At 45.0% G+C, this 14,499-nt stretch overlaps 1 protein-coding gene across 6 annotated transcripts in view; it reads right to left on the bottom strand.

The window, feature by feature from the left end:
* Srgap3 (SLIT-ROBO Rho GTPase activating protein 3) overlaps positions 1 to 14,499 on the bottom strand; it is a 247,907-nt gene that overhangs the window by 114,074 nt on the left and 119,334 nt on the right. For 5 of the 6 annotated variants that reach the window (XR_007341984.1, XM_048787059.1, XM_048787058.1 and 2 more), the window contains exon 2: positions 6,489 to 6,681. Coding sequence is in view for 4 of the 6 variants with exons in the window: in XM_048787059.1 (XP_048643016.1) it covers positions 6,489 to 6,681 (193 nt within the window). In the remaining 2 variants the exon portion in view is untranslated. Of the gene's footprint in view, positions 1 to 6,488; positions 6,682 to 7,022; positions 7,046 to 14,499 lie in introns of those variants that run through there. The other variant, XM_048787060.1, reaches the window with a different exon arrangement.

Here is a 14,499-nt window from a genome sequence, read left to right on the forward strand (position 1 = left end):
GACTGTGAACTTCTGAGCCCCTCCCCTTACATGCTGGGTATAAAAATTCTGAAACTACCTGAACTCAAGGTTCAGGGGATTAATTGATTACAACGAAAATTGTGCCCTCTGAACCTGGCTGCAGCCAAATAAAACTGTTTCCTGCTATCTTTGGTGCCCTGCCTTGTCTGTCTCTACAAAAAACTGTATTCTAATTATGGTAATAGTAAGAACTAGCAACAGAGACAATAGCCCTATCTGAGGTCCTTCTCCATCCCCACCTCCTTTTTTTTAAATATATATTTTTAGTTGTTGAGCACCTTTTTGTTCTTTTTTTTTTAAAGAGAGAGAGAGAGAGAGAGAGAGAGAGAGAGAATTTTAATACTTATTTTTTAGTTATTGGCGGACACACATCTTTGTTTGTATGTGGTGCTGAGGATCGAACCCAGGCCGCACGCATGCCAGGTGAGTGCGCTACCGCTTGAGCCACATCCCCAGCCCCACCTTTTTGTTCTTTATTTATGTGGTGCTGAGAATCAAATGCCTCACACATGCTAGGCAAGCACTCTACCACTGATCTACAATCCCAGCCCCTGAGCAAACCTTTTAATCCTGAATCCTTTGCACATTTATGGGCTCAATTTATACACTACAAGAGTGCTTCTCTGTTTAGGGATAATCTGGAAGGCTAAATCTAAATTTTACCATATCTATGGGGGGAAAAAACTGCAATGGTTTATCCCCAAGAAAAAGTGTTTTCTTGGAAATGAGCTTACTTATTCACTGGAATCCTCTTCTCTCAACAGCTCTGTGAAGCTGAAAGATACTCCAAACCTCCCTGGTCCAGAACATTTGCATAGAATATTATTCATTAACTAGCCAAATTCTGACTTTCCCCAAACATTTTTAGCATAATAGAATAGCTTTCCCTGTTGCCCCCCACCCACCCACTCACCACAGTGGTCCAAATGGCAGTGAGCAACACTAAGCCCCTCTGGATAGTGTGTCTTCATCAGGTATATCCCCAGGAAGGTGAGGACCATTAAAAATGAAGGGATCAGAATACAAGGGGCCTCTGTCACCCCAAATATGGTGGACTGTTTACATGGAGCATTGGGACATCCATTCTAAGGGAGGAAACTGCTGTTTGTCTAGAGCAGAGCTTTGTAAATTAAGTCCTAAGGAGTGCTAGTGTATGAAATATTAATACATGTTATGGAAAGAAAAGTTCCATGGTCAAAAGCTTTCAGAAAGAAGGCAAAAAGCTTATTTACTATGAAACTTCTCAGCCTTCCATATGCTAAGTCATGTCAAAAATCTTGAAGAGGGATGATAATAGCAGCCAGTGGTCCCCAAACTTAGAACTCTTTTTCTCATTCTCTTTCTCCTTTCCCTCTCTCCTCGTCTCTGCCTCTCTGCCTCTTGCTCTCTTTCTCTAACATACATCTCAAAGTACTGATGCTTTGGGCTAGGGTTGTGGCTCAGTGGTAGAGTGCTTGCCTAGCACGTGTGAAGCATTGAGTTCAATCCTCAGTGCCATATAAAAAATAAATTAAAAAAAAAAATAAAAGTGTTGTGTCCATCTACAACTAAAAATATATTTTTTTAAAAAAAGTATTTTAGAAAACATTTCTCTGGAGGTGTTTTAGAAAACATTTCTCTGGAGGAAGCAGAAGTCTTCATCCCAGGAACTTCACAGAATTACCCAACTTGTTTGGGCCAGACCATCCACCCAAGAGGTAGGTTCTCAGGAACCCTATTTGCCAACCTCCATGCCATGTTCCCACTCAGGAAGGAATTCCAGCTCCAGGCCTTCAAAAGAAAAAGCCAAGCTCATGTTAGGCCTGGCCTGAAAAGGGCAGCGGACTGTGGATTTTATACTGGCGAGCAGGAGGGAAGGCCAGTGCAGCCTGAAAGTGAGCTGTAAAACATTTATCATCCAGAAAACTATCATTCTGCATTGCATGGGTCTTAAAAGTGAAGAGAGGACTGGGGTTGTAGCTTAGTGGTAGAGTGCCTGCTTAACATGTGTGGGGCACTGAGTTCGATCCTCAGCACCACATAAAGATAAATAAAGGTATTGTATCCATCTACAACTAAAAAACAATTTTTTAAAAAAGTGAATAGAGGCTGGGCGTGTTGGCGCATGCCTGTAATCCCAAATGCTCGTGAGGCTGAGGCTGGAAGATGGAGAGGTCAAAGCCAGCCTCAGTAAGAGCGAGGCAACTAAGCAACTCAGTGAGAACCTGTCTCTAAATAAAATACAAAATAGGGCTGGGGATGTGACTCAGTGGTCAAGTGCCCCCTGGGTTCAATCACTGGTACCCCCCACAAAAAAAAGTGAATAGATAGCAGGGCACAGTAGCACATGCCTGTAACCCCAGTGACTCAAGAGGCTAAAACAGCAAGATTGTAAACTCAAGGTCAGACTCGCTAACTTAATATGATTCTGTCTCAAAATTTAAAAATAAAATAAAAAGGGCTGGGAATGTAGCTCAATGGTAGAGTGTCACTGGGTTAAAGCCTCAGGACTGGGAGGGGGAAAAAAGTGAATGGACACTAAAACCCCCAGGAGAGGTTGTTAATGCTGATTCCTGGGTCTTGCCACAGGTGAGGGGTGAGGCCCAAGATTTTGCATTTCTGACAAGCTTCCATCTGTCCAAGCTTTGTAAACCAGCTCTAGTCTTCGGTTAATCACCATTTTCCAGATAGGGAAACCACCACCAGGTCTACTCTGTCATCTCAGCAACACAGTGCCAGGTATCAGTCACTTGAGTGGGTGACATTTTGCCCAAATGACATCACCCAGCTCCTAAGGTGGAAAAAGACGTAGTCTACACACATCCCCAGCGATTCTAATCAGCACCTAAATTTCATTAATTCACTCAATATTTAGTGCCAACATGTGCCAAGACCTGCCCTAGGTACTAGGGACTATCCCCCCAGCTCACCAGCCACCCTCTCTACCACGTATGAGCTTGCAGTCTAGTGCCCATCCAAAGGGAGAGACAGTGATCAGAAGGGGACAAGACAGGATGGTGACTCTGCCTCACCCTCCTCCTCAACTTCTTTCTATCCCAAGTCAACAGAGGGCAACACCCTTGATTTTTCTCCCTTCCTTCTTCCCACCACTGAGAGATTTCACAGGTGTTTACTTTGCCATCTCTACTCTGCCCCCAGGTCCTGATTACCTCCTTCCTAAGGAGCTGCACCCACACCCTGGAGTCTCCTCCACTCCATCCTCAGCCCCTCCAACCCAGTAGTCAGAAAAATACAAACCTGGATCATGCTAGCCTCTCTCTGCGAGCCTCAAGGACTTCTTAGTCTCCCTCAGCTACTTCTAGTCACCTGGGATTCCTTCCCTCTCACACTGTCCCCAAAGCTGGCTCCCTTCCATCTCCCAGGTCTTAGCATAAACACCACTTCCTGAAGAAGTCTTCAATGCGATGACTACCACACTACTCAGTGTGAAGGATGAAAGAGTACTGCCAAGCTCTTAACACTCCTCCAATGAGAGGAGGGCTTCATCTCCCCTCCCATGAAGCTGAGCTAGAGCTGAAACTGCTCTGACCAATAGGATCCAGGGGATCAGGTCCAGGATTAGCCTTTATGAGCTCCAATGGAAGCCATCTTGCTCTCTCCCAGTCCTGAGCTACTGGGTCTAGAGTCTGACACTACATGGAGAAAGTGGCCCAGGCTTGTAGCCATTCCCATCAAAGCACTAGGCATGTGAGTAAAGCCATCTTGGACCCTCCAGAGCAGATAAGCCACCAGGTTAGTATCACTGAGCAATTCCAGTCAATGCCACATAAAGCAGAAGAATCACCCCACTAAGTCCTGTCCACATCCCTGACCCATTAAATCAGGAGAGACATCAAAAGTGGGCATGTTGCTATTACACAGAATAGACAACCAGAATGCTCATCTTGAAAATCATTTGATTGAAGTTTGTCTTTTCTTTTATTTAGCTTTTTAAGCTTTATTCTTCAATTATCTCCTCCACAAATATAAATTTCACCATGGCAGGAATCAAGATTATTTTGCTCACCACCATAGACCTGAAGACTGGAATGCAGTAGATGCTCAGTAAATAAAAAGTGAATAAGTAAAGAGGAACATATGAATATTGTGGGCAGACAGGGAAAGGCGCCAGGTCAGAATCAAGGGAAGTTTCCAGAGCAAGAGACATCTAAATGCTGAGGGCTGATGGTTCAAAGGCACAGCCACTTGGGTGCCTGAACCAACCATGCCAAATTACAGCATCCCTGAGCTATGCCCTTGACTCAGTACTCAAGAGCAGAAACTGTGCTTTATTTACCTTAGTGTTGTCAGCACTGGGCCCAGTCCCAGGAAGAAAGAGGCCCTCAATACATGCATTTTAAGTTAAAAAAAAGGATCCCATGGCTTCTTGGAGAGAGAAGCCAACCTGGAAGACAGGAACCCTGGATTCTCAAGCCCAACAGCTCACTCTGTGTCCTTGGTCAAAGAAGCTACTTGGCTTTTCTGGCTTGGGATAAAACCATGAGTTCCCTCACTACTCCCCTGGGTTATCATCAGGATTATGAAACAGGAAAGATGTCAGGGTTGTTAGAGTAGAAGCACGAGCTGATAGAAAAGAAACATGACAATATTGCTCTCTAAATGCTCAGCCTGCCCCAGGGAGACCCAGAGTCATCGCCAGAGCCTTTCTTTGACTCCTGTACAAAACTCAGCCCAGGTGAGTCTAACCCAGAACACAGTACCTCCTGGCAGCTGTAAATTTTCCCATTGTGCAGGTGGATAGAGATCAGCTAAGAGACGTGGCCTACAGAGCAGAGAGAAGCACACTGCACTTAGAGGAAAGGGACCCAGGTCTCTGTCCCAGTTCTGCCTCTAATTTGTTGTGAGATCTGGATAACTGGATTCCCTCTCTGAACCAGATCTCTCAGTCAGAATGGACTGTACAGACCAAGTAAGCAAATCCCTTCCTTCCCTTCCTCCTTCTCTTCCTCCAGCCCTCCTTTCTTTCCTTTGTTCTCCTTCCTTCCTTTCCCCTCCCTCCCTCCTTTCTTCCTCTATTTCTTCTTCCTTCCTGTCTGCCTTCCTCTATTTCTTCTCTCCTCCTTCCTTCCTTACTCCCTCTCTCCACTGCTTCTCTTTCCTTCCTGCCTGCCCTTCTCCATTTCTTCTTCCTTCCTTTCTTCCTCCCTCTCTTCCTGTCATTCACAAATATCCCATCTCTGCCCAGAACCGGACCCATTGCAGTGAGAATAAAACAAGTCCTAAGCCCTGCACCCAAGACTGAGAAGCTATTTGGCCTGAAAACTCTTAAATGGAGATTCTGTAGACAGCAGGACAAGGCTTTTCAGGATGGTCAGGATGAAAGACCCAGGGCACAGCACAGCTCCTGTGCCCTGATCTCCAAACAAGAAGCGGTCAGGGGTCAATCAGTGCCCTGGAGTCAAAGGTGAGTCCGACATGATCTAGAGACTCTCCAAAAGCCATCAGGGGCTGCATGAGCACATTAGCATCGTGCAGAGGGCCTGCCCCAGCTGCACAGGCCTAGGCGACACCTTAATTAGACTTTCAAACTGTGACAAGCAGCCTGCCTGGCCCGACTGCCAGCTGGGGCTCCTGTTCCGTCTGGTGGCTCCCTTAATGAACCCATGGGGGGCTGGTCAAGCTCATTACAGGCTATGCAAGAGAGCAGGGGACCTTCCCCCCCACCCCATGTCTCCAGTCCCACCTCTCCCCCTCTCTCCCATGTGCACACTTAGAATGGGGAGAGAACTGACTCCCAATCAAGAGGAAGGAGCACATGGAGATGGGACCCAAGCTCTCCACACTGCCCTGTCTCTGCAGCCCAGGGAGCCAAGGAGAGGATGGCTCCAGAGTCAGCTCAGCCAGGGCTATGATTTGCAGCTGCAGGGTTCACAGCCTGCCAAATCAGATGGGGCCTCTATACACTCAGAGGTTGGTGTGTGAGAAATCACAACTGGGGAAGGTTTGTGTGTCATAAATTAGTAAATAAGGCAGGGAAAGGGTTCTGGTCCTCCAGGGGAGCAAGGAAGAGGAATGCTTTGAGAACCCATTCCATGGAGAAGAGATTTTAAGGTCATTGTGCTAGAGGAATTTAGAAGAGGGCTGGCTGTTACCCAGTTAAAACACAACTAGACAGGGTCAGAATGTCCTGAAATGAGGCAGAGGTCTCATGTGGGTGGAAATGAAGATTAATCCTTGCCTGGACTTGATAGGATAGTAATAATAAAAGCAATATTAGTGCTTACTGTTTATGACAAACACTTTCCTTGGGCTACTCATTCTCTACAGCAACCTATGTAAGAACTATTTTGGTCTTTCACTTTATGCACTGGGAAAACTGAGGCTTGGAGGTATAAGTAACCTGCAGAACCAGCATCTTACAGGACGCCCTTTGCCTCTAACAAGTCCCAGCATGCTTTACCACCAACTGCCCGCCCAGTCCAGCGTGGCCCCTCGCATCTCTTGGGACCCCACAGCCAACTTCTCACTTGAACTGGTGCTCCCGGGAGCTACGAATTTTGGAAGAGAACCGCTCAGCCAGCTTCTCCAGGCTGCGGGAGTACTCAAGCTCAATCTCAGCCTTCCTGCGGAAGAACTCCTGGAGATCTTGAAGCAGCTGCAGCCGCGACTCTGACTGCTGCTCCAGGCATTTGAACTGCTCGACCAGCTGCGTGCGGATCTCTGCAGAAGCAAGAAGCCAAACATTAGTTAGGCTGCTGGTGGGGACAGTACTGGACCCACCCTGCTGATCCAGCAATGCCAGCTCAGGCACTGCAATCTAAACAGCCCCTGCCTTGCAGCCCCGCATGATCCCTAGAACCTCTTGGACCTTGGTTAGACCCCAGACCCTGCTCGGCAGAGCATTAGTGCAAAGAGTTGACACATGCCATTTTGGCCACTCAATCTAACCCCATGTTTCCCAAACTTGAATCACTGCATGTTGCCACCACAATTTTTACCATACCCATAATGCCACCAGCTAAATTATTATTTCTTCCATATAATCAAGTAGATGGACTCACTTTTCTTACTGATGTGAACTTGCTTAAAATGAAAAGCTGCATATCATTATAGTAAAGTGGAGAACCAGGAGCAGCCTAGGACATAGGAAATGAGTTCAACAAAAACAAGAATTCTGTACAATTCTGTCTAGTCAGTTCATCGAAGGCCCCTCTGCCTCAGCTGCTTACTCTTTAGCAAGAAAGGGAAACGGCAGCCCGAGAGGGCTAAAGAAAGATCTTCTCCAGGTACAGTGAAGACAGAGAAAGGGCTGTGAAGGGGATGCTGCTTGCTCTTGGGTTTCAGTGTTATTCAAGGCCACGGCTGTGTTCTGCTTTAAATTACCTTGAATTCCGTGTATAAACATCTCAAGTGCTACTAGAAGAATGTAGCCCACTTCAGGAAATATTGATGGGGCAAACCAGGTCTGTATTACCAGGACAAAAGTTCAAGAGCTGGGAGTCAGACTTCAAAATTACAGCCAAGGGCTGGGGTTGTGACTCAGTGGTAGAGCGCTTGCCTTGCATGTGCGAGGCCCTGGGTTTGATCCTCAACACCACATAAAAATAAATAAATAAAGATATTGTGTTTATCTACAACTAAAAAAAATTATTTTTTTAAAAAATTGAAGCCAAATGCTCATGACTACAGCCAATCTCATCTTCAAACCCTAATGTTGTCACTGCCACCATCCCCATGTAGCGAACTCCTTCTCTGACATTCCTGAAGTTCTCAATAGATCGTCTCTCCAAAACACTCTTCTCATACCAGCAATCCACTCAGAAATACCTCTGCCTCAAGATTAAGTCCAACTCCTTAGCCCAGAATTCAAAGCCATTCAGCACCCTCTCCCAAATGTTACTGCTCAGGACTTCTCTTCCAGTGGAGCCTCCAAATCTGTCAATCCAGTCCTTGCAATGTCCAATCTTACTTGCTCAAATGTGCACCCTATCTGACATAGTGACTCCCAACATTTTAGCATCCTTCGGAAAGTCGATCTGCAAAATGGGGCAGACCCTCTCTGTAGCATACAAAGATACCCCAGGGGATGTGCAGGCAGAGTTACAAATCCACCTCAGATCCTCAGCAAGAAGTGTCCATTCCCACTCTTTCTTAAAACCGCTCTGCCTGAGAAAGTGCCGCTATCTAGATGGTGTGAAACTCTCCCTCTTCACAATGGTCCTGTTTCCTATTTTACAGGAGGAAAAGCAATGTTTCATGCATCCAGAATCTGAATGTGGCACAGCACCCCAAAGTGTCAAAAAATCTGGGTGTCAAAACAGGGAGGGACAAATCAAAATGTTGGTGCTAGCAAATATTTTTTTAATCAAGGACTATAAATTCTTGCTCTCAAAGTATGGTTCATGGACCAGAGGCATCACCATTACTTAAAAACATTGAACTGCCCAAACTCACCAAGACGTATACATTAAATGTATGCTACTTTCTGTATATCAATTATACTTTAGTAAAGCTAGAAGAGAAGAAAAAAACAGAATCTCAAGCCCCAGCCCTGACCTGCTGGATCAGAATCTGCATTTTAATAAGTTCCCTGGGTCATCCTTATGTACCTTGAAGTTTGAGCAACACTGTCATCTCCCACCCCATCCATTTTATTATGAGAAACATTTCCTACAAAATATTACTTTGTATGTCTAATTGTCTATCAAATTTGCAAAGTATTAATATTATTTTAATGAACTGTTTATTAGCAATCACTAAAATGATAAATTAATCCAAAGGAAAGATCCTTAGAATTGTATGGTCAAAGGACAAATGTAAAATGTTCATTTCAATTTACATATACGTTTGGGATAAAAAGAAGTATGATAATCGATCAAAAATTAAACCATAATACATTAAGGTAAAAGTCTGTGAAGGAAGTAGGAGGGAATTATGAACTTCAGAAGACAAAGGACCAATGTAAATATTTCTTACTTGTTTGGTTATTTTTTTCCTTCCTCTGTGTATGTGTGTATATGTACAGTTCTGGGGATTGAACACAGGGTCCCAGGGCCTCAAACATTGAACTACATTCCACCTTTTTAAGTTTGTTTTTATTTTGAGTCAGTGTCTCCACTAAGTTGCCCAGGTTGGCCTCAAATTTACAATCCTCCTGCCTCAACCTCCTCCTGAGTAGCTGGGATTATGGATGTGCACCACCACAGCTGGCTTATTGGTATTTTTGCTGAACAACAAAGGATTCCAATGTATTATGGTATTTATCATATGACCTGGCAATTCCACTCATTCCAAAAGAAATCAGTGCTTATTTCCACCCAAAAATATATACAAGTATAGTAACTTAATAGGCAAATATTAGAAATGCCCCTAGATATCCAGTAAGAGTAGAAGGGATTTTTTAAATGTGAAATAATGATTGAGTGAAATACTATTTAACAATGAGAATGTACTACTACTAACTTGCAGAGCAGTCTTGAAACCCACAGACCTTGTGTTTACTGAAAGCAGCCAAAACAAATGAAATCATGAAAAGCTAGTTTATCATGATAGAGATGAGAGAAGTGGTCACCTTTGAGGGGTTATTCACTGAGAGGGGGCAAAGATGCTTTCCAGAGTCCTGGAGATGTCCCTCAACTTGATTTAGCGGGCAGGGACAATGGTAAAAATTATTGAGTTTCACAATTAGGATCTGTGCATTTTACTATTTACATATGATACTTCAATAAAAAGACAAAATAAAAAATTGCTGTTACTTAGTTTCCATTGATGGTGCTTGTTTGTGGTACTGGGGACTGAGCCTAGGGCACTTTACCATTGAGCTACATCTCTAGCCACCCCCCTGCTTTTTTTTGTTTGTTTGTTTTTTTGAGACAGGGTCTTGCTAAGTTGTAGAGGCTGGCCTCTCAAACTTGTGATCCTCCAGCCTCAGCTGGAGGCTGGGATTACAGGCGTGCACCACTGCACCCAGTTCCATTTGATGGAAGAGTGGTGTAATGTTAATCTAAGATGTCAATATTTAAAACACAGCAGAAATACATCCTTTGTAGCTACTTAGAATGAAACATTTTAGGTGTCAAGTTAAAATGTGTGAAGGGGAAGAGATTGTTTTTCCTCAAAAAGTTCATTTAGAGGGTAGGCAGCCAAAAAAAAAAAAAAAAAAAGGGCAGAAAACCACAGCTTTGGAACCCACGTCAAGCACAGCTCCTCCTACAAGGTCCTCGCTGCTGCCCTGGGGCTTCCTCTCAACTCCCCACAGACTCCCACTTGCTCTCAGACTGCCTGGCAGTGCTTGGTTATGGTGTGCTTGTTCCTTCGTGTATGCATGTCATATCTGCCATGTTCTCAAAAGAAACTTAAGCTCTGAAGGCAGATTCTCCCAGCATACACAGTAGGTCATCAGGGTATCGGTATCTATACAGCAAACTGCCATTCACCTTCATCAAGTGCCTTTGCCCAAGTGCACTGATTATGAGAGCCTCAGCTGACACAAATGCATACCTACACACATACACCACATACGCACAAAACACACAACACATACCACACACATCATGTACACTATACACTACTCTGAAAATGCTTTCCATGTTTTGTTCCAAAGATTTTTAGACCATCGGCTATTATCATAATCCAACAATAAGTGCCAGCGCAGGGAGAGTGGCAGGCCCAGCCCGAGCACTTTAGGTGCTTCCCCAACGTGGGCTGCACAGGTGCTTCTAGTGTTCCCATTTTCCCCCATAGGAAAGGGAATAGAGGCTCAAGAGATGTCACCGGCCTGTGACATCTACATTGCAGAGCTAGGGATCAACCCCAGATCCCTCAGAAAGTGACAATAATGTTCTCCACTGTATGAAAGATTGGCGTCCCTACAGAGCTCCGTGGCCTGTGTTTCGTGGATTAGCCTTGTTTTCCAGATTAAAACAAAACAGAAAGCACCTTCTGCCCATCTGTATTCTACCTCTTGCATCCTCTTCCTGACAAGACGAGAGCCAGAGGGATCTTCCTTACTAGAAATGCTACAGCCGCTGCCTTCTCCCTTCCAGGGTATCATCAGGAGCCAGTGTTCTCATATTTTAGAGGAAATGCTCATAAATCACGTTGTGATGATAGGAGACAATTTGGAAGGAGCAGAGAACTTCCCCAGTTTGCACAACCAGCTGGGGCCTTCCAGGCAGGGCCCTGAATGGCCTGCCAGCATTTTGGTCAGGTCAGAGCCAAGGTTTTCCAGCAAGAAAAGGCCCCAGCAGGAGCATCCTCTGTAGCCTGCTCTGGTTCTGCAACTCTCAGGGGATCTGACTGCCCATCTCGGCACCTCTAACTCCCTTCCCAGTTGCTGCTAGGAGCCGGCATGGACTTGACATTTCTCCTTGAAGATTTCAAAGAGAGAGGAAAACAAAAAAATAAAATAAAATACAACAGATTGTTCCCATGGCCTTCGTTCAGCCAATGTTCCCCTGAGGAGACAGATCCAGCCTCAGCACAGCGCTGAGTGGCAGAAAAATAAAAAGGGGTGGGGCAGGAAGAGGAAGGAGAGTTGGGATAGGCTTTGATCTCAGAACCATTGAGCTGAGGATGACCTCAATGATCACTTATTACAACCTCTTAGTTTCATCAACTGGGGCATGAGGTCCAGAGAAGGGGCAGAACTAATGCAGCAGCCCTGGTCCCTGAAGCATAAATCTATGTCACTCTCCTGGTATAATTCTCCATAGCTTCCCATTGCTCTCCATTTGAATCTTCGCTCTGGCATTCAAAGCAAAGACTCTACAACTGTCTAGCCATCCCCCACCATGCTCCTGCTCATCTTCCAGTCCACGGTCTCACTAAAGATAGCTGTCCCTGCCTGTGCCAATGCTGTCACTCATCATAAGACCCAGGGGCCACCCCCAGCTCCTGATAAGCTTCACAAATGAAAGGAACAGAGAAATTCTTCAGTTTCCAGTTAATCAGGATTTTTTTTTTAAATGAGTAGACTAGTTTTGGAGAAGTTTCAGGTTTACCAAAACCTTGTCCATAAAGTTCAGAGCTCTCATATGTCATGTCCCCTTTCTCCTGCCTAGTTTTCCTTATTATTAAAATCTTTTATTAGTGTAGTATGTTTGTTACAATTGAAGAAACAATACTGATATGCTATTATTTTAAAATATTTAAATAGCCCTACTTTACATTAGGGTTCACTCTTGGAGTTTGTACATCTATAAGTCTGAAATGAATACTGACACGTCTCCCCCATTACAATACCATAGAGAATAGTTTCACTGGCTTCAAAGTCCCCTGTACTTCATCTAGTCATCCCTCCCCTTTTCTCCACTTCTCCTCCCCAAACTCTTGGCAACCACTGATCTTGTTCCTGTCTTCATAATTTTGACTTTTCCAAAATGTCACAGTTGGAATCATATACCACGTAGCCTCTTCACATTGGCTTCTTTCACTTCTTTCACTCAGCAATATGTATTTAGAGCTCTTCTACGTCTGTCTGTGATTCGAGAGCTCATTTCTTTTCAGTCAGTGAATTCTATTCCATTGTATGAAGTAATTAATTCACAGTTTGTTTATTCATTTACCAATTGGGTACTTCCAATTGGGGTCCACTATGAATAAGCTGTGATAAATATCTGTGTGCAGGTTTTTGTGTGAACATAAGTTTTCAACTTATTTGGGTAAGCACCTTTTTTAAAATTGATTTTTTAGGTTTATAAGAAAAAAAAGGGAATTATTAGATACAAAAATTCAAAAGATACAATGGCAGATAGAGAAAAGACTCTCTCCCATCCCTTTCCACCAGCCTTCCACCAAATTTCCCCTTTCTACCAAGTCCCACCTAGCTCCCTTCCACTAAGTTCCCTTCCACCAAGGCTACCAAGATACCAGGTTTATGTGCATTTATCTATGGGCATGTGGGGAATGTGTGTTTCAAATATACTAATTCCCTTGTTGGGATACAGATTATAGCATATCATTCAGTGTTATTTTTAGAGAGAGAGAGAGAGAATTTTTAATATTTATTTTTTAGTTTTCGGTGGACACAACATCTTCGTTTGTATGTGGTGCTGAGGATCGAACCCGGGCCGCACTCGTGCCAGGCGAGCACACTACCACTTGAGCCACATCCCCAGCCCTCATTCAGTGTTCTTTACCCTACCTTTTCCTTTTAAGAATTCATCCTGGAGACCAGTCTGTATCATCATATACAGATATTCCTCTATCTGTTTTCTGACGCTGTAAAATTTCACTCTAAAAATTTTTAGCCATTTCCCTTTGTTGAACTATAAGTTGGTTATAACATATAAGCTTTTCTTTGCACATGTGTAGGAATATCCTCTGTATGAACATTATTCTTTAATATATTTATTAATTGAGGCATATCTATAGGGTACAGTGTGGCATTCCAATATGTGTACACAATGGATAATGATGTCTGATACCTTCTTAGAAGTGGAAATGCCAGATCGAAAGGCATTCACATGAGGATTTTAAGATTGCTAAACTGCCCTCCCTTGAAATTTTACCAATTTATACTCCCAGGTGAAATTTATGAGAGGATCAGAGAAATTGTTTAAAAAGCAGACATAAACAGGGGGAATCGGGGAAGATGGCGGTGAGGGGAGTGCATTGCCCCCGTGTGCTGCTTCACTGTGTGGGAGTATGACAAGTCAGGACGGCTAAAGGATATCTTGTTAGGAATTTCCAGCAATAGTGGGGTGCTCCGGAACCTGGAGGAAGGATTTCCATCGCAGGAGGATCGGCTACGGGGACTCAAACGCGAGAGGTTTGTCGCACGGAGGGTAACACTGCTTATTCAGCAAACCGCCCCGCGGCTAGAGTCTGCAGCGCGCGCTGGGAAATGAGGAGATAGCGACGCAGGAATACAGTGCTGCAGTTTCTGCCAGCCGTGCAAGCACCGTACTCAGGGCTGAATTCTGGGTTCGAGATGGGGGAAGGAAGCGGTCCATCTCGGTTCTCCACACCGGTCAGACCACAGAGGAGGCCAGCAGCCACCATGTTAGAAGCTGACGTCACCATCCCTGTTTTCGACTGACCGCAGCTCATTCAGCCATAGAACAGGTAATTTCAGGCTGCAATTCGCCTGCGGCTTGCAGACAGATTGCTAGGGTTCAGTGCCTGGGTGCTTCTTAGAACCTGATCTTATCGGAGCGAACACCGAGCGCAGGGCGGCCGAGTTCCGGCTCCCGGAACCGTCCTGGAACCGCCCTGGCCCAGGGCTGCGGAGCCTGCGGAGGCTGCTTCTTGGACCCTGCTCCTATCAGAGCATACACCAAGCACTAAGCGGCCGAATTCCGGCTCCCGGAACTGAGCCCGCGGGGACTGCTTCTTGGAGCCTACACTTATAGGAGCTTACACTGAGCACGGAGCGGCCGAGTTCCGGCTCCCGGAACTTCCCTGGCCCGGGGCTAGGAGCCCGCGGAAACTGCTTCTCGGTCCGGGTCCTGCTGAGGGCCGGTCAGGACTCACCCATTGCTTTGGTTGCACGGCAAGGGGAACGAAATGCTGCCATTCGCATAGGATACCAACATG

This window comes from Marmota marmota, unplaced genomic scaffold (assembly GCF_001458135.2).
Source record: "Marmota marmota marmota unplaced genomic scaffold, marMar, whole genome shotgun sequence".
Lineage (NCBI taxonomy): Eukaryota > Metazoa > Chordata > Mammalia > Rodentia > Sciuridae > Marmota > Marmota marmota.